The sequence below is a fragment of the Tyto alba genome, unplaced genomic scaffold (assembly GCF_018691265.1).
Source record: "Tyto alba isolate M040663 unplaced genomic scaffold, T.alba_DEE_v4.0 Super-Scaffold_45, whole genome shotgun sequence".
NCBI classification, from domain to species: domain Eukaryota; kingdom Metazoa; phylum Chordata; class Aves; order Strigiformes; family Tytonidae; genus Tyto; species Tyto alba.
The window spans coordinates 6,410,008-6,436,890 of NW_024881321.1; the positions used below are offsets into that span (position 1 = coordinate 6,410,008).

The 26,883-nt window shown below is 37.9% G+C and overlaps 1 protein-coding gene across 2 annotated transcripts; it reads left to right on the forward strand.

The window, feature by feature from the left end:
- The first annotated feature begins 74 nt into the window (after positions 1-74).
- Positions 75-26,443, forward strand: SUGT1 (SGT1 homolog, MIS12 kinetochore complex assembly cochaperone). Of its 2 annotated transcripts, XM_042806022.1 has the most exons (13): positions 75-198; positions 306-351; positions 4,042-4,132; positions 4,783-4,852; positions 5,181-5,251; positions 10,138-10,191; positions 11,398-11,414; positions 12,390-12,424; positions 13,032-13,128; positions 14,175-14,282; positions 24,169-24,259; positions 25,088-25,269; positions 25,913-26,443. In XM_042806022.1, the coding sequence occupies exons 1-13, from the start codon at positions 179-181 to the stop codon at positions 26,012-26,014; spliced, it is 984 nt and encodes a 327-aa protein (XP_042661956.1). In that variant the 5' UTR covers positions 75-178; the 3' UTR covers positions 26,015-26,443. The 2 variants fall into 2 exon arrangements, with proteins under 2 accessions (XP_042661956.1, XP_042661958.1); XM_042806024.1 differs by lacking the exons at positions 75-198; positions 306-351; positions 4,042-4,132 and adding an exon at positions 4,150-4,267.
- Positions 26,444-26,883: the final 440 nt, after the last annotated feature.

Consider the following 26,883-nt stretch of genomic DNA (forward strand, 5'->3'; position numbering starts at 1 on the left):
GGCGGAGGCGCGGCCGCCATGGCCGCCCCGCCCGGGGGAGGCGCGGGAGGAGCTTGCGGCGCCCCTCCGCCTCTCCCGGCAGGCCTTGCGCGGCGGCGGCGGCGGCGGCGGCCTTGGGGTTGGCGGCGCGGGCGCCTCAGCGGCTCCAGAAGTTTCCCCGGGGCGGGGTGGGGGTGGCATGGCGGCGGCTCCTCCGCGGTGAGCCCCTTCCCTCCCCTCCCTTCCTTCCTTCCCCTTTCCCCTCCCTCCTCTTCTTCCCCCGCCCACCGCCTCGCTCACCGGACGCCGTTGTGTTTCCTCGGCAGGTTCTCGGATGGGGACGTCGACCGGGACCCGGGGGCGGCGGCGAAGGTGAGGGCCGGGCCGGGCCGGCTGTGGGGCTGGGCGGCGGGCCTTGACACCGCCCCCCCCCCGTGTTTGAAGTTTACCGGGCGGCTGAGCCGCCGGTGTTGGGGGGCGCTGGCGGGAAGCCGGGGCTCCCAGCGTGGCCTCCGGCGCTCTTAGGGGTGAGGGGAGCGAGCTGAAAGCGTCGCGCGTGTTCCCCTCCCTGCGGGCGTGGGGCGGGGGGGGCTTGCGAAGGTTCCTCTGGAAGGGGGAAGCGCTCTTGGGGGGAGGCCTGGCAGCGAGGTTCTGTCAAAATACTCGTGGTACCTGCGTTGCGAGGAAGGAAGGGAAAAACAACCGAAGCAACTTTCTCTTCCGTCTAGGTGGACGGTAGTTCAGATAACTAAACCAATGGCAATTTGCGGTTAAAAACGCCCCAAGCTGCTTCTTGGAGAAACGTCTTCAATCTTTATTAGTTTTTATTTTGCCCTAATCTGTTTTTTTTTTTTTCACTCTTTCTGTATTTCGTGGGCACCAGAACTGATTTTCGTTTCATCTCAACATAAAACATGATTTTTTTGCGGTGAAAACCATCATTCTCTGGAACAGCCTCCCCGTGGATGTGGTAGAGTCCTCATCACTGGAGGCTTCGAGACGTGACTGGACAGGGTGCCAGATAATATCATCTGGGCTCCCTTTCCTGTGGAAGGTTGGATGAGATGATCTTTCAGTGTCTCTTCCAACCTGGCCTGACCTATGATTCTATGATTTTACCCATTAATATGTATTAATGGGCTTTCAGAGGTTATTTTTACTTAAAACAGAGGAAGAAAGAACTGGAGGGTGGATTAGTATTCCTTTTTAACATACTTGGAAGGGGAGAGGATGTAGATGTTTAGTTCTGCTTGAATAGAGTAGGTGGCAAAAGCATGAGATGATACTAAATTATCTTTCCATAAAGAAAATGGTGAAGCTAAATCTTGCAGTTCTTTGAGGTTTGGGCTGTAGCTTGTAGAAGTTTTTCAGAACATAAGTGACATCTAAAAAGTATTTTGGAATAACCAAATATATTTGGCATAGTAAAACTAATTTACGATCTAAAAAAAAAGTAAGTTTCTCTTTGGGGGGGGAAAAACACCAACAAACCAAAAACCCCCAACACCAAAAGGTCTTTGGAAGTATTAAAGGATACTATTAGAATATGCTTTTTTTTTTTTTTTTTCTCTGTTAACATAATTGCTTTGCATTTCTAGGTTATATTTCATTTCTCTGTATGTTCAGTGCTTCAAACCAAAATGTAACACATTTTATAGGCATTATTTAATATCTGATACAGTAATACTGGTGTCACTTGTGCAGCCTTTTAAAAAAGTATTTTGAGTAGTAATTTTAAAGTATTTTAAGTAGTATTTTAAAAGTAATATGAATTGAGTAGAGAGGTTGTGCTTGATGATCTCTGGACTGGTAAGTCCCGTAGTTCGATGTAGTATTTTGCTGACTGAGAAGCTTGAATCTACAGGTACTATATCATGTTTGCATGATCTTAGGTGTGGTCTTTTAGTTCATGTACTTCATATTTCTAATATGGGACATGATACTATATAAAAGGTGCTGTCTAATGCTTCCATATCTGACTAGACTTGTGTCCAGCTGGCGTGGCATTTCTGCACTGTGTCCTCAGGACTTCTGATTCCTTTAACTGTTGGAGAGCATGCTTCAGTTTTCTGCACCTGGATCTGATAAAACTGAAAGATTGTCATCCATCCTTAAACACTGTCTGAATGATATAACTGCAGACTCTTTAATAACTTTTTTGTGATTTTAAAATGAAAAAGTAGGTTACTATGCGAAGACCAAAAGCACCTTTAATTCATACAAACTCATCGTTAGCATGGAGTTATCTGAAGATTTCCAATGTGTTTAGAAGTAGATTTGTGGGTTGGTCACATGGTAAGGGCCTTTAGAGTCAAAATATATAGAAAACACATACTGGAGTATTTGTGAGGACAAGGTCTAAGCTTGCTCTAAGTACCTGTTGCTGATGTCCATAACCTGGAATTCCTGGTGCTAGTCGACTAGTACTTGGCTGTCTTCTCCAGTAGCTGAGTTGTAGGAGTAACTTATTCTCTGTGTGTGGCTGAACGAGATGTGACAATTTACTGATAAAAAGCCAACAGAGATGAGTTTCACACTGTTGAAAATGCTTGGGTTTGGTTTTCTTTGCTTTCCTTGGGTGAGGTTCTGTAGAGAATCCATTCATATAGTGTCTTCTGGTTCTAATCAATGTTTCTGTCCTCAGCGTAGATCACAGGAAATAATGTTTGGAGTGAGAGGTGATCTGTCATAAAAGTGACTCTGCTTGTGATGTGCCTGTAATGTTCAGCGTCTTCAGTCAGACCCCAGTTGCTTTTGAGGGTCAAAAGCTGTACTTCACTTCTGAGCATAAGATGAACCACTTTTAATACGTGTGTTATCTCGTGTCCCTCCTGTGTGGAATACCTATAGCCACGAGTATTTCCATGATGATGACTGCTTTTGACTTTGATCTTAGGAAGGCTTCAGTACAGTTAGATCAAGTTTCAGTTGTCTACTGATTACCACTTGCTTCAGAGACACCCCCCCCCCCCAAGGTTTTCGATTTATATGCTGTAACTATATATAATTTGCATATCTCACAGTGGCAGGAACTCATGATACTGCTAAAAGAAGCTGTTGTGGCCACTTAGCTCGTTGCTGGTGTAACTGTTTTATGTGCGATACATAAAACAGAACAAGACACTGACCTGAATTAAAACAAAGGCAAATCCTTCTGCACTTCCTTTTCCTCTGACTTGGTGGGATAGGGTTTTGGCAGCTGTGCTGTGCTAATATTTATGCAGGATTAAAGCCTGTATCTTAGCTACATTCATGGTTGCTAGATTCTGTAAAGTCAACTTAGCAAACAGTTACCGTACTGTCGTGGCTTTGGAAAACTTTCTGTCTTTTAGCAAAGGGAAGAACTTCTCTCACTAATAAGGAGAGAATTGGAGAGGCTCTTTCCAGGTGTGTGTGTCGAGTCACTGTGATTTTTATTCTGTTGTGCAAAAGTCAAACTTTTCTCATAGAAAGCAAAATACAATTATTTCAATCTGTATGCCCAGCGATTCCCCTAACAAGGGACTACTTTATGCTTATTTCCATTGTACAACAGTATTTCCTGTGAGCCCTGTGCTCCATAAGTCTTTTGTACTCAACATAAATCGGAACGATCTCTAATGCTCAGTAGTATCATGTAATGTGGTATTTCATCATGTGTTACAATGCTTTGAGCATGTTATCCCCACACAAGTATTTTGACATACTACATGTTGACTTCCAAATTCCTAGTACTGCTGTGCTTCTTCAAATCCAGCAGACCTGTGTACAAATACGCTTGAGAATTGCAGGAAGGTCTTTGTACTATAGAGGATTATCTGTGCATTGGGCTTCATGTTTAAGGCGTTTGAAAATCCTGTTTCTCAGTAAGAAACAGCCTCCTTGAAATTGATACAATTGACAGGTTCCTTGTATTTGAAGCTCTGATGTTTAAGCTTTGTGGATGAGAACTGATCAACAGGTAAACAGTCATGCCAGTTGGGATATTTTCTTCTGAAATGTCTCTCGGTTGTCAGTTTGGTGCTATGTTTTTATGGGGACTTCCAAGGTGCTATTTCATGGGGTTTTTATGTGTCTTTACAGGAACTGACAACAGCTTTGGAAAAGAATCCAGATGATGCTGAATATTATTGTCAACGAGCTTACGCTCATATTCTTCTACAGAAATATGCTGGTAACATCTTCAGACAACACTGAGAATCCTCTTACAAGTGTATTATAACATGTTCTTTACAGAAGATGTCTTCAACTGGAAGCCAAATATAGTAATAAGAGGAGGTGTTATCTGTAACAATGTGCTGCTTTTACTGTTAGTGCATAATTTTCTAGTTTGTTTTGTTTCTGCAAAATTTTCAATGAATTGGATACTCTGCAGTCCTAGCTTTCCATTTGATTTTAGCCTAGTATTATCTTGGCAGCTTCTTTTTTAAGTAGGCTTCTTAGGCAGGTTTTAAGCTTTGTGTTGTAAGCATCTTCCATCCTTAGGTTTTTTGTAGAGACTGAATCCTGTCATGGTGGGAATGTGATAACTGAATAATGCTTGGGAAAAAGATTAACTGAATAACAAACAGATTCACACTTCAGATCCAAACAGAGGATTTGACTAAATGAAAGCCATGCTACATCTTATGTAGAGCTCTGCAGCTGAATGAAGGGTCCATCCATTGCAGTTGTGGCTAGGTTTAATTCAGATGGTGTGATTTGTGTGCAACCTAGGAAAGCTAACATCGTACACCTTAAAAATTTTTCACTACTAAAAGACTTGCAGTTTGCTGCTTTTTGTAACATTATTATGTTCCTCATCTTTAAACTGGCTTCCAACAGATGCGGTTGCAGATGCAAAGAAGTCCCTAGAACTCAACCCAAATAATGCTGTAGCACTCCTTAGAAAAGGGTACGTATCAAATATTGTACTTTATGATAATCTGTAGGGCAATGCTAGTATTTGGATTATGGCTCTGTACAAGCTTTTTGCAATCCCATGAATGAAAAAAATTTCATGCCATACTGCTTGTAGCCCTTCTGTAATAAAGCTTTGGTTATAAGAAGCAATTTAATTCAGGGTGATTATCTTAACATCTTAGCCATTTAAAAACCACACCTCTTAGGTGATTTAAAGTCTTACATGTGCAATCTTAACCAACATGATGTGTGAACTAAGGATATTGTGATCTTTAGACTGAAAAGTAATTACTGTTTCCTTGTGTTTTTCTTTGTGTTAGGTTAGGTGAATATCATATCAAAAATTATGCATCTGCTTTAGAGTCTTTCAGAGAGGGACAGAGATTGGACAGTAAGTATTAAAATGGCTTGTGTTCACATCGCTTCTTTGCTAATGGGAAAAAATTTTTTAATGTATTACTTGAAAGTGAATACCGAGGATTGATTTTTTTTTTTTTTTTTTTTTTTTTTTCTTCTTAAAAGGCTAATGAGTTAGGTGCCTGACTTCAGATGTCAGGCTTTTAGGGAAGGTTTGTGCAATCACTGCATAAAAGTGTAAAACTTAAAACTTCTTAAAAATATGTATCAAAGTTCTCAGTAAGTAGTAAATGATTTTTTAATTTTTTTTTTCTTTATAAAATGGAGAGTGTTCTCCTGCTTCCCGAAGGTCTTACAAATAAATGGTGACAGTGGTGTTCAGTAGTGTTGTAGAAAAGTTTCTGAACAGAACAGGCTCCTTATAGCTGGAATTTCTTACTTCTTAAACCATTTGATAAACTGGTCTTTAGAAAGAACATGCAACGGGATGGGTATTCAAACTAACAAAATGGGTATTTACCTCGCATTGCCTATCACTTAATTACAGAAGCATATTTATTATATATATTTTTTTCCTTCAATTGTTGGCCTCCTGGGCAGACTTGGGCACTTTTTAGTTTGGGGAGAATTAGGGGTTTTTAAAACCTGACTTTACTCTAGAAGCAGGAAAGGAGTACTTTAATACAGAAAGCTTTGGTAGAAGACAGGGGGAAGCATACAACAAAGCAATTGCAAGATAGTTGTGTCTCCTTTCTCTTCCCTCCTATCCTCCATTTTAAATAAAACCCTCTCCTGTTTCCTCCCTTCCAAGGAAGGAGATGGTAAGAAAAAAGCACCTTGCAAGGTTACACAGAGCAAAGTACACTAAGATTAGTGCTAAGCATTGTCATGGTCTCAGATCTTTTTAGTATGTTGTTTCTTCTGTAACAGTGGCTGGGACCTGAAGGTTTAGAAAAAATTTATTTACTTTGCCTCTTCCAAATAAGTGATCTGATTCTCTGATCTAAAATTGGAATTTAATGGGAGTGTAAGCTAATTTGTGCTTGCGGCCAAGCGATCATGCTCCTTTCTACTCTTGTGCTTGCTTAGCCTCTTCTTTCAATGCCTTAAGTCTGCAGAAAGCTACTATTTTTGAAGTATTTTCCCCCAGGCTAATGTGTTGAAATGGCCCAGTGAAAGGTCTGAGTGCTGAAGCCAGCAGAAGTGAAGTGGCAGTGGGGTGTTGGGGTAGTGGTCATGGTGGTGGGAGGGCGATGTGGTAGAATTGTGGCAACTGTTAGTTGTCAGCTTAGGCTGCTCTGGAATAGTTAAAATATAAGAAGTGTCCTGAAATTCTTTCAGTTCTGGTAGTTTAGCTAGCTAGGTAGTCTCCACTAGTTTGTACACTGGAAAAACAAGTGTGTCTTTGCAATTAGCCAAGTTCTCTAATATCTTCCTGTGAAAGGAAGTGGTTCCTTCCAGTGACTTCTGCAGCTTTCCTTACTTGATAGGTAACTTTTCATACATCTCCAAACTCATCACTCCTAAATTTGAATGATTAATCTATGGGTTTTTTCATATTTTTGCCCCACCCCAAGCAACCACTATCAATTTGAGGCTTTTCATATACATGGATTTTTGTCACCTTTCTAATATCGGTTGGAGTTGTTCAAAATACGGATTATACACAAAATCTCCTCAGGCAAGAGCATCACTACTTTTTTTCATTCTGTTCCACCTCGCATCCTACTTACGTTGTAGGGTGCAGCAACACACAGAACTGCAGATACCTTTTTTAAATAAGTTGGTGAATACCAGGATCCTCTTAGCTAATTTCGGAATCCCTGAAATACAGCACAATGTTTTCATGTCTCGAATTGCTTGACTTGTACCTGTTTGAGTTTAATTTGCCATTGTTTTGCGGCTCACTCAGTTGAAGTGTTTCTGAAGCTTCCCACTCCTTCCTGATTGCTCCCTCATCTGAAGATAGTTTCTGCTGTGCCTCCCATATCTCATTACAAAATTCTGTGACCCACTGTGAGATGAGGAGTCTCCGAAGGCCTTTTTAAAAATACAGATTTTTTTTTTTTTTTAGTTGATTCTCTTCCATATATTGCCTAATTTGCTGGAAAGTTTGTCAGTAACAGAATTTGCCTTTGCCGTTCTGTGGAATGTTTGACGGATCTCAGGTAAAAAAAGTGGCAAGCTTAAGCATTTTGACAAAACAACTCCCAGTTCAATGCAGCTAGTGCAAAATGAACAAAGTGCAGGGGGAAAATTTGCAACATACCTCTGAGCCAGGTGATAAAGAGAGAAGACTTTAGCTGTTGCTGCCTCTGAGAGAATTGCTGTGGTGGGGAATGCGTTGCTGGCAAGGCTGGTTTCTTTGCCACGCACGGGGGCAGAAGTACACCAGTATGTGTTTCTGTTCTTTGCTGATGTCAGGGCTGTTTTAAATCTTGATCAGGAATGCTAACAACAATGAGCTTCCTACTTGTGCTCATTACTGGTAGGACTGACAGGCCTAGGGTACCACAGCAAGCTTCCCATTACCCACCTACAGGGATACCTAAATAGGACTTGGCATGATAAATTGTTGAATGTGCAATGTTTCTTTATTTTTATAAAATAACATTAGGAAGCAAGATTCCTATCACTCAACTGTGAGACTAGATGCATGTGGATTTTTGGAGTTCATTAATTTGCCTTAGATTGAAGAAACAGTGTGATCTGTTACTCTTCAGTACATTGTGTGGATTTAGGACAATTATACTCAAATTTTCTTGTTTTTCTGTTGTGACCACCCAGTGAATTTAGTAAAGGTGGAATATGTCAACTCTTAAAAGAAATGTCTTAGTAGGTCCTTTTCTTGTGTCCTAAGAGTTAGTAGATTTTCAGTAAGTGAAGACACAGGTGTTCTGAACTAGAAGGACATTAACAAAGTTGTTGGTAAATTCTGTGGGAGATTAATGCAATTACAGAGCACAACAGAAAAATTATTTTGCCTCAAACTATAAAATATGCTGGGATACAGGGAAAGAGGCAGTGATGGGCAAGGGGGATCTTCTAGGGATATAGGGAAGATAATACTGGACCTTTCTTTTGAAGTTTGTGTCGCATAGCAGTCTTGTCATAGACTGTAGTTAAGATCAGAATTCCTCACCTGCTGAAAGTCAGAGGCTGAATCAGTGGAGGCTTGACTCAGTTTCACTTAGCTTAGACTCCTGAACCTACTTCATTTAATTTCACTTTTGATTAATAAACTTTGTTCCCAGTTGCAGAACTTGAAAGTCTTTTTAGGGTGTGAAGTTTTAAAAGTGCAGGTTAATCAAGGTTGAAGGGGAGCTCTAGAGCTCATCTAATTTCATGCCCTGCCCAAAAGCAGTATTAACTTTGAACTTGCATGTGTTTGCTCGGGTCCTTCTACTGTTCATTTCCAAGTATCTCCATAAGATTCCACAGCCTCTTTGGGCAACCTGCTCCAGTGTTTGACCACTCTCTTAGTAAAGAGTTTTCCATATCTAATCAGAATTTACTTTGCTGTATCTTGGGTCTTTTGCATCTCTTGCTTTCCCCATGTACTTCTGAGGACAGTCTGCAGTCAGTCATCTGAATACTTGAATTAGATAATTGAAGACAGCCCTTGGATCCCCCAGCAGAACCCTCTGATAGTTCATTTTGGTTAATTCCGTCTGAAAGTAGTTATCTTCTTTTTAGGATTTGCTAGGAATATAGAAGAAACTACAGCAGTCAGTGACTGGTTGTATTTTACTGTCAACAGCCAAATTATTTGCATTTTTATCTGTTTCTAACAACAACTGAGAGATTACATAGATGTTATGTAGCTTAACATTTAGATAACTTTCAAGATGACTGGTAGGGATGGCAGAAGAAAAGGGAAGAGGAGATGTCTTGAGGGGTGGAGTAGTAATTTTAAGACATAAGGTGCACCTTAAAATTTATATACACTTCAATTACAATTTGTAAGTACAATTTGTATTACATTATGTAATACAAATTTTATATTTGAAGGGTCTGGAGTGCATATGTTGCACAACTGCAGTGGAGTCACATTTGATGTTAGTTACATACATGTCTCCTGGGAGCTCTTTTATTGAGCCTCTTCAAGCCCTCTGCTGAGTAGTTAGCTGTGTGGACTTCCCTCATTGTGAACTCTATTGTAAAAAGATAAAAAGTTTATCAGTTCTTAGTAGTTGGTCAGTAACGTTGCCACTTTTTTGCTTTCCTGACTGTGAAAGATTTTTCTGGGAATTTTGTTGAAATAAGATATTATTCTGTCATTACACTTCTACCTTTTGAGCTGTTTTCCAGTGAATTAATTTCTATCTGGGGAGCTTACTTCCTAGAATATCAAGGTCTTACTAAACTTTTGTGTGATTTTGATTCATAGGGTGGAATTGGCACCTATGTATTTCTCACACCCCTGAAACTTCATATGTGTTTGTAAAGCATCAGGAGAAAATATTTGGTGTTGAAAACCTGTGCAGCTTTGGGCTGTCCTCAGAACAGACAGTTTCTTCTGACATTTCTCTAGAGAGGAAGTGTGTGACTGTTTGAAGAAATAATTTTAAGAATAACAGAGAGCTATACTTCCTGCTTTCCAAATGGTTATATAGGGGTTGAGCAAGCTGGAGAGCAGTAGTGTATTTGGGTCAGTTCAGACAAAATCTAGTGTCCTACAAATTAATTTGAAGTTAATTAAATGTAACAGAGTTAAATAGTAGAGTTGTATAAATATACTTAAAGCTTAACTGGACTGGCAGAGGTTACAAGAAGATAATAGGAAATGATACCTTTTTTACTAAATTGATGAGAGTTTGGGATGGATTTGTTCTGTTTGCCAACTGTGAGGAATTGTTCTTTCTGCAGTATGTGTAATGCTTGAAGAGTTTTAGTGTTACTGTGTTTGATCTCTCCTAGATGTAGATGATACTTTTATTATTTGGATTAAAAGATGTGAAGAAACGCTAAATGGTAAGAAAAAAACACATTTACTTGATAAGGGATTTGATATGCCCTGTGCTTTGAAACTGTGTCATGTTTTTCCAAAGATTTACAGCTTACCTCTTACTTAAAACAAAAGAATATTTTCTGAAGAAGTCACTTTTTTCCTATTTCTTGTTTCTCTCAGAGTATACATCCTGAACACTTCTATACCTCAGATTTAGAGGAACATTAATATTAGGGTTTTTATGTAATAATTAGCTGTAACAGGGGAGTACCTATTAAAGTTCAGACAATCATAATTAATTTTAACTTTATTTTCATACACAACTGTTAACTAATTTTAACTGTATAAGCATGTGTCAGCTTGCTTTCTGAAAACAACATCAAAATAAGTTTGCAAGTCTTGCAGAATATAAAGTTGGAAAGAAGTGGAAATTTGGGGGATTTTACTCCTTGATTGCATGTGAAGAGTGCCTTAAGTGCTAATTGTTGCTCTGGTGTCTTATTCGTGGTAGTCAATGAGTGTGGATATAGTTTCCCTTTCATACTTTTCTACAGACTGACACCCCTGACAATTAACTCATCCACAGTGCTTAAACTGCCTGTGGATTTTAATGAGATATAACAGAGTAACCAGTACAATTTCTTTTCCTTCACCTGTTGTGATTTTCCCTCCTCTTTGGTTCACACTGGAGAATGGGGGCGGTAGAACAAGTTCATGTCAACTTGTTGACTAAAACGTGAGCAGAGGACCACCCTTTGTGTTGTGAAGGGTGGATAAATTTCGGCTTTGTGATAGATTTTTGTCAGGTTGTGTTTTTTTGTTTGTTTGTTTGTTTTGTTTGTTTGGTGTTTTTTTGTTTGTTTTTTTTTTTTTTTTAGAAATTAGATATAAGTTATTGGCATGCACAGTCTTATTTGCAAAGAGTTATCTTGGGTGACAACTTTCTCTACCCTCTCAAGGAAAGAGGTTATAATACACATTTTTCTTTAATGTAGTTTTCTTTAATGTCACTCGTTCCTTTGCATAAGTTGTTGATTGAAGTCTAATTAAGGAGTAGAGTGTCGTAAAAGCAAAATATTAGTGGTAGAACTGGCATGTTTTTAACTCTTCTGCTGTTGAGACTGGAATAAATGCAAAATGTCTGGAGTAACTGAAGAAACCTAGAATAAGTATATGCCTTGTAAATTCAATATGTCTTTTTTTGAAAGTGCAACTTTTTCTTTCTGCAGCATCACAGACAGAAGTGGTAAGATGTTTTCCTTAATATGTTTACTGTTTTGATTTCTTTAAGCTAGAGCATACTTTCAGGCTTTAAAAATAATCTTTTCTATTGCATGCAATTCTGAAGGATTTAACTTCTAAACATGTGTTCTTTTATTTGAGACCACAGTTGCAAAATTTGAACCCTGAAAACTCTTAGGAATGGCATTCTAATCTGGCAATTACTGTCCACTCATTGAAGCAAACTTTAACTTTCTGGCTTGCAGTCTGTGGTCTAATTTACAAATTAACTAGCTCATGTTGTCAATACTAACTAGCTTGTGACTGCTAGAAAATAATTTACATTTTTTCCAGTAGCTTGCAAGTAGTTTCTGCTGTAACTTGTTCAGCTTTCAGTTTTCTTTTTTTATTGGAAGTCTCCAGAAATGTTGAAATTGACACCCTGCTCCCTCCTACCCACCCCCCGCTCTTTTTTTTTTTCTTGAGACAAAAAAATGGGGATTTGCATTGGATGTTCTGCTCCCTTTTTCATAGTTACTTCCATTTTCTACGTTTAAAGAATAGGGTAGGTGAGCAAAGTGTACAGAAAACATGGTGGGTGAAAGGTTTTTATGTTTAAAAGTTTTATACCTTGAGTTCTCAGATCTATTTCAGGTTTCCTTCATGACTTTTAGATTAGCAACGTAGCCACTATGTATCTTTCAGGTATACTTCTTATCCAGAAAGAAAATGAGTTAAAGCTGAACTTATTTCTATTTATAAAATGTCTGACTAATGTAAGCTACAGACTGGCATTTTAATGTAAATTGAAACTTCTTAATCTGGCATAAATGGCTAGGAGAACAGTGAAGAGCTTCACCTGTAAGATAATGCTCACACATAAATCAAGAAAAGGGGAGCAATGGGTATGAAAGTTATTTGTATCTTTGAGAAATACTTAATGATACATTTTCACTTATTCTGATGTAACTTTGTTTCCAATGGAATATGCTTCAACTAGAATACACATCAGCAACCTCTGCCACCAAAGATCAAGTAAGTTGACTTTAGCTTTACTGTGAGAATTAAGATAATTGATGTATAGCTGTTCTTTGACTTGGGGTTTGGAGGAGCAAGATAATGACTGCAGAAATCCTTTCTGGATAACTTTTAAGAACATGGCAGTCTAAATGAAGTGTTTCTCAGTGTCATGGCTTCTGTTCATAGTGAATTGTACTTTTGGGAGATTTGTGCCCCACTGGGAGAGTGGAGAATGGAGTAAGCATTCTGGCTTCCGTTTCTAATTGTCATGCTGAGCTTGATTCAAAGACTGCCCCATTGTGCCTATCATAGGTAATATTTTTGAGATACTTTTAAGATCCTGACCTAAAAAGTGCCATTTAATTTATAGAAGGCAAACAGTATTATGAATTGGTTTAAGGAAGTGACTGAATTTTTATAAGCTTCTTGATTAAAAAAGTTTATTTGTTCTTTAACAACGTACCTTGTCAATTCTGAAACTGCTCTTTTAGAGGAAGGGAAGAAATCTAATTTTGTATGTCTTCTCTCCACCATTAAACTACACAATGTACTGCTACAGCTTTTGGTATTCTGTATATATCTTTGCAATGCAGTTTTTTCTCTTTTTTTTTTCTTTTTTAAGATATGACTGGTACCAAACAGAATCTCAAGTAATTGTGACTATAATGATCAAGAATGCGCAGAAGGATGATGTCAGTGTGCAGTTCTCGGAGAAAGAGGTGATTTGTATTGGCTATTGATGTGCATGCCTAGATTGCCTAAGATGTAGTAATTAAAACAGTGAACATTATCTGCTGCAGTAGCATGAAAAGAATGATACAGGTGGTCTCTCTGAGCTTTTTTTAATGTATAGTTATTCTGTGTATGCCTGATCGAGTGAACCAGGATCTGTTGCCACAGCAGTGTCCGTAGGATTTATACACAAGGGGCAGGTAGTGTGGTGTGCGTGCTGCAAAGGGAACATCTGGTTTTCAGCTGCCTGTGTGTTTGGAGGGGTGTGGGGGAAGAAGTGATCTGGACTTAAAATATTTCAGTATGCATGCATCTGGAGTAGGGATGGACAGAGACAAGGTATTCTAAAAATAGGTATGAATGAGTAATAGCTTGCTTTAGGACAATTGCAGGAAAAGAGTGAATGTTGGTAGGTGGGGTTTTTTTTGCTGTTGGCACCAATAAAATTGTTAATGGAAGCAAAGTGTATATTTCAAGGAAGTGCAGCAATCTCTTGTAATGCCATATGTGCTACCAATGGTGTTCATGTTTAATTTAGTTGAGAATATTGACGAGTTAGTTTCGTATTCTCAACTAAGTTGATACTTTGCAAACTACCACAAATACTTGGTTGTTACTGTCTGCTTTAAATTGTTAAAATTGTGTGAGCACTTGCCACTTAGTTGGAGTGTTTTAGAAGCGAAGTTGCAAATTGTTTTCATATTCCATTATTAATGTGCTGATAATTCATTTGCCATATAATTCTTTCCCCAAAGAATGCAGATCAAGCTGACAAGATAATAGACTTTTTGAGTACTTGCTGGCTAAGAATTGAAATCTCTTGTTCATTTTCTAGTGTACTGTAGAAACACCTTGGTCAATAATGCAGTAATGTAATGGTGTTGTCTGAAATTCTAATGCCTGATGCTTTTAAGTGCCCTGATGAAGGGTCGTTAACTTAATCACTTAATCTTGGTGCCAAATAACAGTCCTTTACTTGGAATGGAAAACTGCTCTCAAAGATGACCAGAGACCTGTTTTCAACTGTTAACAGATGAATGCGTCAGTGAGGCTTCCATCAGGCGAGGACTACAACTTAAAGCTTGTTCTTCTTCATTCTATACTGCCAGAGCAAAGTACATTTAAAGTGCTTTCAACAAAGGTAAGCTGCTTAAAGTGTAAATTATTTCTTTGACTGTTCCCGATGTTGAAAACGCTTCTGCTCTATTGTCTTGTCTCTCTGCAACAGGCGTAATGTCTTGCTTTTCATATAGAAATGCTTTTTCTTTCTTCAGGGTGCCTTTCAGCCAGTGGGAGGCTTTCTAAACTTGTGCAAATATCAGAAATAGTAATATGATGGTGTTTATTGAAGTGCAAATGACAGTTATGTTGAGGATGCTTTTACTTGTTGCTGTAGAAAGAAGACTCTGGTCTTCACTCTTAAAATTCAGATATAGGAAAAGTATGAACAACACTCTACTGAACTTTTAGGAGCCAGTATTGCCTTGTGAAGCATTGTTATCTTTGTGTGCCCAAAAAATAAACATCAAACTTTGAAGATTTCAGTGTTGAAATAATTGTTTACCCTTTCATGACTTCTTGGTGGTAAAGGGTAGCCATACGGTTAACTGTGGCTTTTCAAGAGCGTGTATTTCATGCTGTTCCTGGAAATAATACTTGCTTGGAGACACTTGAAAATTGCATGGAGTGAGAGAGAATGCTTCTGTCTCAGCATTTTGTTTCTTCTATCTTACAGGTATAGAAAAGTAAGAAACTGACTGTGGTTTGGCATTGTATATATTTTTGTTATATCGCAGACAGACATAGGCTTTGTCCACAGAGCCAAGCCTGAATCTCTGAGGCAGGAATGTGTTGTTGATCCTTTCCTTGTATTTCAGCAGTGGTTCTGCAGAGTTTGTGGAAGTTCCTTTTTGTTCTCTTGATCTATTTTACCTGTTCCCTCCTCAGGAAGGTACCTGTATATAGTTCTTGCATCGTTTCAGGGCAGAGGGACTTCAAGATGACATGAGAGGATTGCTGTGGAAAGTGGGTCTCACTTTTCCATGCCCCATAACGAGGAAGCTGGGCAGGTTATGTGATTGAGTCATGTGAGCTCTTACACTGTGGGAGATAAGCACAGTGCTCAGAGTATGTAGAAAGTCTGCTAGTCCATTAGTATATATATAAATTTGAGTGGAATGGGCACGGACCTTGCCAAGAAGAGTAACTGCGAGGTTCTGTTTGCTTTATGTTCCTATCTAGCTTGTGTTATGCTTTTAATTTGTCTTGAAGTTTACCATTACTTTTATGAAGCACCTGCATGCTACTGAGCACTGTTGAAATAAACTTGACATGTTTTTCTATGCTACCATTTCTAGCCTGGGTTAATCTCTGAAATAATCTCTAGTAGTCTAGAGTCTGGCTTGGATTTAGATTCCAGAAGTGGTGTGAAAACTTTAGGTATGTTCAGGCAGTATGTGAATGGTAAATATTTTGCATTTATTTTCAATAGTTACTGTTCCTAAATAATTGTGCGAGGATATTTTTGAGATAAAATGGGATAAGGGAGAACACAGGAGATGTTCTAACAGCAGAAGTCGGTGCTTCAACATGTTTTTCCTTTTGTGGTAACTAATAGTATAAGGGCAGCCTGTGAAGGCACAGTGAAGGAATACAATTTAAATGATGCCCCAAGCTAATTCCGGTTCTGACCAGCAGATGGAGTCTGGCTGAAGAAAAAGACTTTAAAGGCAGGTCCACGTTAAGCATGCAAAGACTTCTTTAAAGGCTTAGAATATTTTATTTTGGAAAACACTAAGCGCTTTAAGGGAATGGTGCAGCCTTAGTGTTTAAATACTAAAAATTCAGATTTCTTTTCATAAGTTTTGTGTGTGTACTTTGCTCTTATGAGCAGTATGGAAAATACTGAGTTACTACTTTGAATAAATTGTCTTATTACTTAGAACTTCTCAAACACTTTACAAGTTATTTTGTACCATTTACATGAAGTCCTTTTGTAAGGACTTGGACAGAAAGACATAATCTCATTATCTTCCCAATTATATGAACTTTTAATTACACATTCCTAAAGAAACTGTATTTTTATGGGATAGGAACAGATCTGTTCCTGTGGATTAATATTTTTGAGTGAGAATAACTGCATGTGTTCACACAGCTTTATTTTGTATTGCTGCTTTGACTGTGTGAGCCATTATGTAGTCTTCACTGGGCAAGGAAGAGTCCAGTCTTTTACAATTATACGAGGAAACAGTGGAATATATGAGCAGGTTATGTGGTGGATAGTTTGTATTTCCCATGAATTTCATAAAACTAATGAATGTAACGGATAGAGAATGAAGCAAAAGAACTGGCAGATAGAAGAACAATCCTGCTTGTTTTGGTAACTAAGAGAAGCTGGAGAAGGGAGTTTTCAATACTGCTTGAAATTCAGCATCACTTGACAAATAGAAAGGAATAAAGGTAAAGATGCAAATTCAGGAGGAGAAAATAAGCCTTAATTGCATTTACAGAATTATAGATTCCAAAATAACTGTAAAGAGCAGACAGAATTTACAGATTCTGGGATTGGTTCTTTCAGGGAATGCTAACTAGCAAAAAATGCAGTCGATACCTTAAGAATTGTTTCTTTCCTAGCAGTGAAATAAAAATTATACCTTTCAATATCATGCTGTGTCTAACTCTGAGATACAGCACCCTGTTTGGAAAAGAACAGAACTAGCATGTGGTACAGAGGTAGCATAGATGTTTAGAGGTGGTTGAATGGTTTCTGTATGAGCAAAAATAAATTAGTGTTCATAATCTGCAGACTTTTGACTTCAAACTGTGAGCTAGGAGAAGTAAAACACTTGATGCTGACTCAAGAACAGCATAATGTGTGGGTAAAGTCCAATTTTGAGATAAAAATCTTAATCTCTTTCTTTGTGTCCTAGTATTGTATATTTTCTAATTGTCAACAGTCTTGCAGATAACACAGTCAGCCTGTAATAGTGGCTGTATGTATTATTGCCGTGCTTGGAGCCATTTTTCTACCTAATTCAAAAGTTTATTTGCTATTAAGTAGATATCACTACTTGCAAATGGAGCTTTGAGTTGATTATGGTTGCTGTTCACATTTAGTCGTGAGTTACTTAGAATTACCTGATGGTGTTCAGCATATAATTCTGATGATCTAAGACCTCAGCTTAATATTCACGTGAGAAAATGCTGAATACAACTGTATTGAGTCCTTCTCTTGAGTGAATTGCTATATATGCATTGCATTTCTTTTTTCTTGTAAATGAACAGTATAGTTAATAGATCTTAACTAGCATAACTAGATCAATGACGTTACTGGCTATACACAGCTGTCAGAGGTGTCTGACTGTAGTAATCTGATCAAGCAAAAAGTAACAGCAGCTCCAAAAAACACCATATAAATTTGAGATTTGTGTCTTAGAGACCAGGCCAGCTTCCATTTGTATGGAGCATTACTTTGTACATATTAGGCAGGATTTTGTGTATTTTGATGGTCATCCTCAGTTGTGTTCACGTGTCAGGTGAAGTGGGGGAAACATTGAAAACTGCATGTTGCATTCATCATTTAACAGGAGGAAGGTACCCTTTAGTGGTGCTACTTGTTTTTTTTACTTCTTTCCAGAAGAGGGAGCCAAAAGGTAAAGACTGGACCAAGTTTGCTCTTTGGGAGTTGTTTGTGTGTGGTTACCCTGTAGCTCAGTGTACAATCATGTCATCGTGCTCCCTTCATAAAATGAAAAAGGAATAAAACCTTAAAATGAGTGTCGAGATGTGTTCAAGACACAACTACCTGATCTGTGTCTGACTAGAAAATACGGCAGGAAAGTAGAAATGCACAAATAGTGTAAGGATTTCTGGCGTTCTGAAACGGTTCTTTGTGCACTGTCAGCCTTGCTTTCTTTTCCCTCTTCCGTTCAGTTCTATCAGTCGATGTATTTGGGATTCCAGTGGAATATTCAGCCATGCTCTGTTGGAAACTTGTGTAGCATGAGCAGTTTCTCTAGCTCTTCTGTTATGTTCTAGGTGATGGTCAGTTTTCTTTTCCTTAGACTTAAAAGAGCAGAGTGAGGATGAATATGTGCTTTTAGCACATATGCTTAGGAACTTAAAGGAAGATTGAGACTAGTGCTTTCTCTTCCCCTCTGCTCTAGCATCTACAAGTAGTCTGGAGACAATTGCTGTGAGTTTTCAGTTTTTAGTGATTTAGGCTTTTTGCAAGCAATGACTTTCAGCAATTTCAAAACATTTGAAAAAGGGGTAAAAAGGGGGTTTCTTTACCCCAGAACTGTCCTTTAATTAGAGATCAAAGTTGTGCTGCAAACAGGGGAGGTGTTAGAAATCCTCAGCCTCTTTTACAGTTGACTGTTACATAATAGAGATGCCTGAGGTAGAAGCACACTCTCAGCAGCTTCATGCCAAGAATATGGTAGTGTGCATCAGTGGAATGTTTCTTTTCCTCAAACCAACATTTTGCCTTTCGAACTCTGAAATACTCTGTGCAGCTAACTGGAAAAGCATACCAATACCTGTTGCTAAATGTAAAGGAAGAGGCAAAGAGTGAAACTTTCACACATTCTTGGACTGTCATCAGAGTCTCTATTCAGAGGCAAATGTACACAAACAGATAAACAGAGGAACAGATTTATTTTAACTGAAGTTGGTTCTTACTATTGCAGTCCAATCCTTAAAAAATACTTTCTCGTTTTGGATATTTTCATTAAATTGCTTGCAGACACTTGAACGTAGACTTCCCTGCTCTTGTGTCCTTGTTTTCTCTGTGAGGCTTTCATGCAGATGTATGTCTCCATAGATATTCTTGAGTGTGATCTGTAAATTATAAGCAGATATGCAAGATATGAGTTAGATACTTTTCTGAAATTCGTTGCATCTCTTAGGCAGGGCTAGTTGCAGCAATTTCCTGGCTAGACCATGATGAAACCTTCCCAAGTATTGGCATGATATTTACTTGGCTCAAAAGAAGTTTGATTTTCTTTTTTTCTTCTTTATGAAAGGAGATGGGTGTGGGGCAGATTTAAACTTGTTAATACTCTGAGAACTATATTTTAAACAAGCATGTAAGTCAGTACTCGTGCTTTGTATAAAAACGTATAGGAAAACTATACATAAGAGTTTTTCTGTCTTGAGAGAAGATCAATTTAAGAACTATTGGAATAAGGATGGTTTACATTGAAGATGCAGTAACAAAGAGCTTTAGGGTAACTAAACAGTCTGTATTGCTAGATCCTCTAAAATTCAAAATTTTAACAAGTGGTTGCTGTGTAATATCGGTGAGGTGGAAACTTTGACCTTTTTGCACTCAGTTCTCCATAGTACATAGCTGGCAAAGAAACTGTATGGTGCATGCTAAATCCCTTCTGTTGCAATATATTTGCTACAGAATATATTTCTTAGTTATAATTTATTTGTGATAACACTGTAGAGTTATTTTCATCTCAGTGTATTTTGTTTAAAGTTATGGACCATAGATCTTGGAATTCAGGATATAAACAATGTATAAAAGGTCTTTAAATAATGAGGACACCAAAACTGTATATGTGTATGAGGTAAGTTTGAATAGGTCATACATTTGTAGAAGATAGTGCTATTTTGTCCTACCCTTAAATTTAGGTAACAAAATAAATCAGAGTATTACAAAATGACAACTCTTAAACACTTAAAATTAACAGCTTGGACAAGGCAGTCAGTAGTTCAGGATATAATGTAGTTGATTGGAAACCCTGAATTCTCATTTTTGTGTATTTGATACAGCAAACCACCAGAATTTAAAAGGATATTTTTGGATGCATTTTAAAATTAATGACTGAACTGCTGCTTAGGCTTTGCCAGTTCTGATTTCCTTCATCCATCTGATCAGAGCGTGACACACATTTGCCAGTGATAAGTGAACTTACCCTTAACATGGACTGTAAAAAATAAAACACGGTAGAAATTAGAAAAAAAAGTCTTGTAACGTGTCAGTGTACACCAGAATCTTCTTTTAGGGAGGAAAGTAAAAATTCTTTCAGTTTTAATGTTTCTCAGTTAAACTGGCAATGTCTGTCCCAGAACATAAATTCAAGTGAAATCTAGTTCATCAGAGGTTTGGGCTTCTTAACAGTAAGCTTCTACATAGAAAATTAATGTTGACTAATTAGCATTGTGTTTATCTGTAGCTAATGGGAGAAGTTATTTCATAAAACTATATTAAATGCTCTTATACACCAGTCATCTTAAAGTAAGGGGGTTTTGTGGTCTTGTACTACCAGTTAAATAGTTTAGCTTCTGAGAGTAACTGTGTGGCATCTTTTTTGATAGCTAGTGCTTGGATGAAGCTGCAAACAAATTTGCCTAAATCTCTGATAGGTTTTAAAAGAATGTTACTTTTACAACTAGAAAATTCTGCAGGTAGAAACTTCTCTCTATCCTTTCACTGCAGATGGGATTTCTTCTAGACAATGAATCCCCCATTTAACCCTCTTTTCTGAGGGGTGGGTTTCTCTCAAGACAGTATCTCAAACAATTAGTGCATGGATTACTCTGTCAAAATGTCATGTTTCTTTTCCTTTTTACTTTGCTTATTTTGAGCCCCAAATACCAGGAACTTACAACAGAAAGTGGCTTATTTTTGCATTGGAACTTCCTGTATATCTGGAGTACTACGTCTGGTTTTTGGCTTCCCAGTGTAAGAAAGGTACTAATGTAGTGGGGCAAGTCCTAGTGGAGAGCTGCTGAGATAGACGGGGGGGCTGCATGGCATGAGCTACAAGGAGAGGCTGAGGAATTAGGCTTGTCCTTAAGTGGCATGCAAAGCATTTAATTTGCAGTGAAATTTTCCTGTCTTTTGTTCTAAAGTTGGCACGAGGCACACAGGCATATGTTTTATGAAATATAAATGTTAAATCAAAGTAGTTGGCGAAGGGTTGATGTACTTCTCTTGCCTGAGTACTGAATTTTTTTCAAAGGAGAGGAAAAAGCTAGTAGTACTTGTGTGTTAGATATGACACAAATGTCTGTACTGATACTTTTCTGTGTGATAGCTATCAGTATCTGCTTTAAAATGTTCATTAAAATGCATTTATTGCCATTTGTGCGCATAATTGGGAATGTCAAAGTTGTTTCTACTTACATCAAATAAAGCTCTCAAGTTGAAGAAATACACGCCTTCACAAGCAGAATTTTATAGCTTTATATTTTTGAAAAATATGGTTGCATAATGGTATGAAGCTAATGATTTCCCTAGTTTTGCTCCTGCCTGCCACTTTTGCCTAATGAATAACTTCAGTTGAAGTGGATGGAGTAGATGGGGTAGAGGTTTAATCATGTCATAAATACATTCTGTCTCAATTATTCAGCTGTCTATACTTCTAGTCTGGCAGGGTTGAAATGGTTTAGGTTTAAGAAATCTGCATCTTATGCTGGGAATTAATTTGTACCATTTCCTTTTCCTTAGGGATGTTTGTCGTGTAGTACTGGCTTAGGGACAGTTTCAGAGAGGAAAGTGTAAGAGCTAGCAGATTAAAAAATGAGAGAGGTATTACTGGAGCAGCAAAAGTAAAGATCTTCCTTTTTTCTTTTTATGCATGGGCAGAATACTCTGATGAATAGCCAAAGGTCTTTATAAGGGTTCTTTGGGGAGGATTGTATTCTGAGAAGGAAATAGTCCATGTTTAGTAGCTCACATCAGGAATTATATTGGATTAGAGGTCATTCTTGATGTGGATGAAATAGTCTGTATTTGAGATACTGAAAGATGCTGATAGAGAGCCTGAAGCATAAGGGTAAGAGGAGATAGTGAAGGAAGAAACAAACAGAAGAGAAATTAAAGAGGTAGAGGGTTGAACAGCCTCAGTATTAAGCATTTACTCTTTTCTAGTAGGACACGTGGGGGGGATGCACTGACAAGCAGAGTATAAAATCTTAAAACTTAGGCTGCCTCAACTTAGATGTGCAACTGAATTGATAATATATTTTTTTCAGGTTGAGAAGAGTTATATAAGAAGCAGAGGAGGGACAAGTTGTTGAAATTAATACTCATGTTTCACTTGTAACTAATTAGTGCCTTTGTAAGTGGCTAATTAACTTAAATGTTTGACTTGTGAGATCCAAATCCGTTGGGGAGGGCAGGGGGGGAATAAACACCTGGCTAGTTCTGGCACTCATGAAGCTACTTTTTTGTCTTATATGTAGATATATAAATGTTTTTGGCTTCCTTGAGGTAGTGGCAGAGCATTAGATTTATGAGTGTAGGTGTTCAAAAATGAGCTTTAAGGTTGTAGTTTCCAAGAGTCCAGTGGAGGAAGCTTTCCTGACTTCTTTCATTTTACTGAAGATTAATTATTGGCACAGTCTGTATACTGCTTCTGCAAGTATGCAACAGAAATCTCTGCATCCTTACAGATAGCAATATTAAACTCTGGAACACAGGCCTTCGTTAAGTGCAGTATGTTGAGCAATTAGAGTAACACAATATTTTAAATTTATCTGATTATTTTTGCTTCTGTGACGTACACTATTTTAAAAAACTGATGCTTAATTTGTAACTTGCAAAGTTGATCAAAACAATGGAAATCCAACAGCCATGGGGAATGGGAAGTCAAATACATGTGGGTGTTGGCCTTAGAAACTTACTGAAACTCTCCTCTGCCTTGATGGGCATTCCACGCCTCATGTCTTAAACTTTTTGTTGTTCTCAGATAGTACAAGTTAGTGGTGGAAAATCATTATTTAAAGTTGTCTAGGGAAATGGTAGCTTCCCTGAGGCGGGGCAGGGGGAAGGGGAAAGAAGTAATCATAATTGAGTATTTTGATTCTTAAAATGCAGCATGATTACAAACATGGAAGCTTTGAAACTTAAATGGGCAGATTTCTTTATTTTTATAAGGTATCTCGATCTGTTTCTTACCGATGACTGATTTGAAGAATGGATTAAATAAAGTTCAAATTTCAGATCAACATGATGCAGTGCAAGGAGCTTGCTGTCAGGATCTCTAGGGTTAGCTTTTACAGTGGCGCCTTTGTTCTTGGGTCTGCAGGGATCCCCAGGTTATAGTGGCTTTAGGTAGAACTAAGAACTTGTTTCTGCTGAGCTATTCACAAATAAAGAACTGATGAAGTTTAGCAAGCACTGATTTCAGTTAATTAATAGTATCGTGAACTTTGTGACATTTTCTTAAGTGAATTTGTAGTTTGGAGTGACATCTGACAGTGCTTGTTTTACAGACACTGTTTTGCAACCTTGTAACCCTGTAACCAAAGGATAAAGTTAATTACATAGAAACATTTCAATATGGTTATCTAAAGGGATTATGTGTAGTTGTGAATAGGGCACCACATAATTCACTTAATTTTGTGTCTCCTATGATAATTGCAACCATATCCATTTTTAATTACCAGTTTTGTCAATGAACACTAGACAGTTTTCTCCATAGCAGTGTTTGTTCATTGAACCAAATGAATACAGCTTCTGAATTTCTCCAGTGGGAAGATCTGCATAGTCTCAGGGTGTTTCTCTGGTTTGTGTACTACACATCAAATACGAAATTTTTTGGTGGATGAAATGTAAACCTGGATAAAGTTGGATTTTGTAGTTCTTCAAAAGTGCTATTTAATTATTAGAGCTGACTGGCAAGAAGGGGATGCTTGACAGATAATACCTTGGTGCCTGGCAATGTAGAGACATTGGGACTGATCATTACTTTTGGGATGCCATAATTTACAAAAAGAATCAAGTGAGTAGTAAGCAAAAGGAAGTGGTACAAAACAAAAGAGTATAAGTCTGATATGAGGGCTGTGCAGCCACGTACCAGCTTAGTTGACACATGATTAGATGTCACATAACTTCATCTTGTAAGGTAGGTAGATCTTGCTAAAATACAGGCTTCATATTGGAGACTGTGTTTCTAAAAAACAAATGTATTTATTTTCTTACTGCTACAGGATCCAACTACTTTGAAACTATTTGGCAGAACTGTTTGCCATCTGGAGTAATCTGTTCTTTGTCTTGTGGTTTGTAGGTTGAAATAAAAATGAAGAAGCCAGAAGCCGTAAGATGGGAGAAGCTGGAGGGCCAGGGAGATTCTCCTAAGTTAAAGCAATTTACACCAGGTGTGTTCTCTGAACTATTAAGTCATTTATTTGTATTAAGTCACTTTCAGTTATTAATATTTTGTGTTAAATATTGTTAATAAAATCACAGCTTCATATTTACAGTGAAAAGCCTAATAGTCTTGTTTTTACTGCCAAGAATTGACAAAAAAATTCTGCAGAGCATTACTAAAACCTAGGTATTAAATTTCGTCATAACTTCGTGAATCTGATGGATTGTTAAGCATATGTGCTCGTCATTAATTCCTCTGGGCTTACCTGTTTGGCTGTCTGTTTTAGTCGCTGTTTTGCAGTTCTAGGAATTGTCATGCTTCTATTGTTGCTTAAATAATTGTTATTTAAGTATTCCATCTCTCTTGGAAAGTAATAATTTTGCAGTTTTTCAATACAGATTAACAATCTGTATTTGAGAGAATTTTAATTTCCTGATTTATTGATTTGAGATACTTTTTGAAATTTAGCTCAAATTTTCCTGTGGCTCTAAGCTGCTGGCTTTTTTGTTTTTTCTTACTGTCAGGCAATGCCTCCTGCCTCATTTTGATGTTAATTATCTGTGTTGCTGTTGCCCAGCAATTTTTTTGGATAGCTAAATTATGTAACTGTTTACTTCAAAGTAAACTTGCAGCTGCTGAATGTAGTCTCTAGCATTTTTTTTAGTTTCCTTTATTTTTGTTACTGCAGTGCTTATATCAGTAAGGAGGAATCCATTTGCATTTTCAGATTTGTGTTCCGTTATTATCTCTGATTCATTGGATACATAAGTGTTTGAGTTCTCTGCTTCTCTAAGTCGTGAGAAAATGCTTAGTTAACCAGCACTTCTCTTTTCAGATACCCAGCACTTATATCCATCATCCTCTCACTATACAAGGAACTGGGACAAGCTGGTAGTTGAAATCAAAGAAGAGGAGAAGAATGAGAAGTTAGAAGGAGATGCTGCTTTAAATAAACTCTTCCAGCAAATTTATTCAGATGGTACAGATGAAGTGAAACGTGCCATGAACAAATCATTTGTAAGTCGTCTTCATTCTTTTTCACTGAGGAAATGTGTAACTTCTGCACACTGACACGATTTACTAATTTTTGTATGAATTGGGAAGCCTCTGGGTACCAAGTCCTTGGGCCTATAATGAATAGCAGTGGTTCTGTTGGAGATACTGGTATAACAAGTCTTGCTGGAAGCTACGATGTTGTACGCTAATGAATGTGACGCTCTAAGTGTCCAAGGTTGTGCTTTGTCACTGATCTCTTTGGTGCAATCAGTGTTATCAAAGGAAATACATTTTTTGGCTTATATAGAGCTTGAAGATATGCCATGGGTTAAAGGATCAAATTCCTCTTAATTGTTTGTATCTAGTTCCTTTTATTTGTAGTCCTCAGGCAAAAAAGTGACCGACCCTTCAAGAGCTTCTTGTTAATGAAGTAGCATCTCATTGTGTCCAGTACTGATAAAAATACTTCTGAGTTGAAGATTATGGAATGATGGCTTTGTCAAATTTTATTCTATATGTGCACAGAATTCCTCTGTAATTGCTACTAGATGAAGCGTAAATTCTTCACATTTCTTCAGAATTTGTTAATCTGCTGTGAGAAATGTGTCTTTTATATTACTAGAATTCCTCTAGCAAGCTAAACAAACTTTCTCTAATGTTGCAGATGGAGTCTGGAGGCACAGTTCTGAGCACCAACTGGTCTGATGTTGGTAAAAGGAAGGTAGAAGTAAACCCTCCTGATGACATGGAATGGAAAAAGTTCTAATCCTACTTTTAATCTTTTACCGTCGATGTGTTGCCATAGTCATGTACTGACCACTGTGTGTGGACATAGCATTCTTGGATTCAAAGCACTGAATGCTCCCTTGGAAACAGGAATTGTCTTTACATTTTGCGTGCTTTAGAAATTCCTTCACCCACAGATGTTAAAGATACACTCGAGTGGAACCCTATTTTCATCAGCTCTGTCTAATTTTTGGAAATCGAGTCAATCAGTATAAAGTTTTCTACCACCTTTGTCAGCTCTGTTATTTGGGGATAGGGTGATCTCTGATGGCTGGTCAGGATTATTGCCTTACACACGGTATTTCTGTTGAATAACTTAGATCTTGGCAACTTTGGGTAAAAACACTTTTCAACAACAGTGTTAAAATTGTTTGCTCTTTAACTCTGCTAAATAAAACTGTAAATATAACTTTTTCTATACGGAAGCAGCTTCATTTCATTTTTAATAATCTTGTTCTTTGGTAGGGGAATCACTTAAAGCATACAGGTAAAGATGTGAATACACTGCTCAAAAAAAAAAAAAAAAAGCTGGCAAGTATAGGAGCAAAATGTGCATTCAGTGAAGAGGATGAGATTGCTATTCTTGCTGCAGACACAAAATTTCCACTTCTGGAGCCCTTCGACGTGGGTGATAGGTTGAACTGCAGTCATATGTGATGGAAGGGAGAAACTTGGTTGTGGCTGGAAATTTCTACAGAGAAGTGGGACCTCTGTCTGCCTTTTGTATTCAAAAAGAAGGATCTGTTGGAATTGCCTGAAATCGAAGATAGCGAGCAGTTGCTTTAACTTCTGTTATTTCAGAATATTGGAAACTTTATGTTTTAGAGAAGAGCCTGTGTATCATTAATT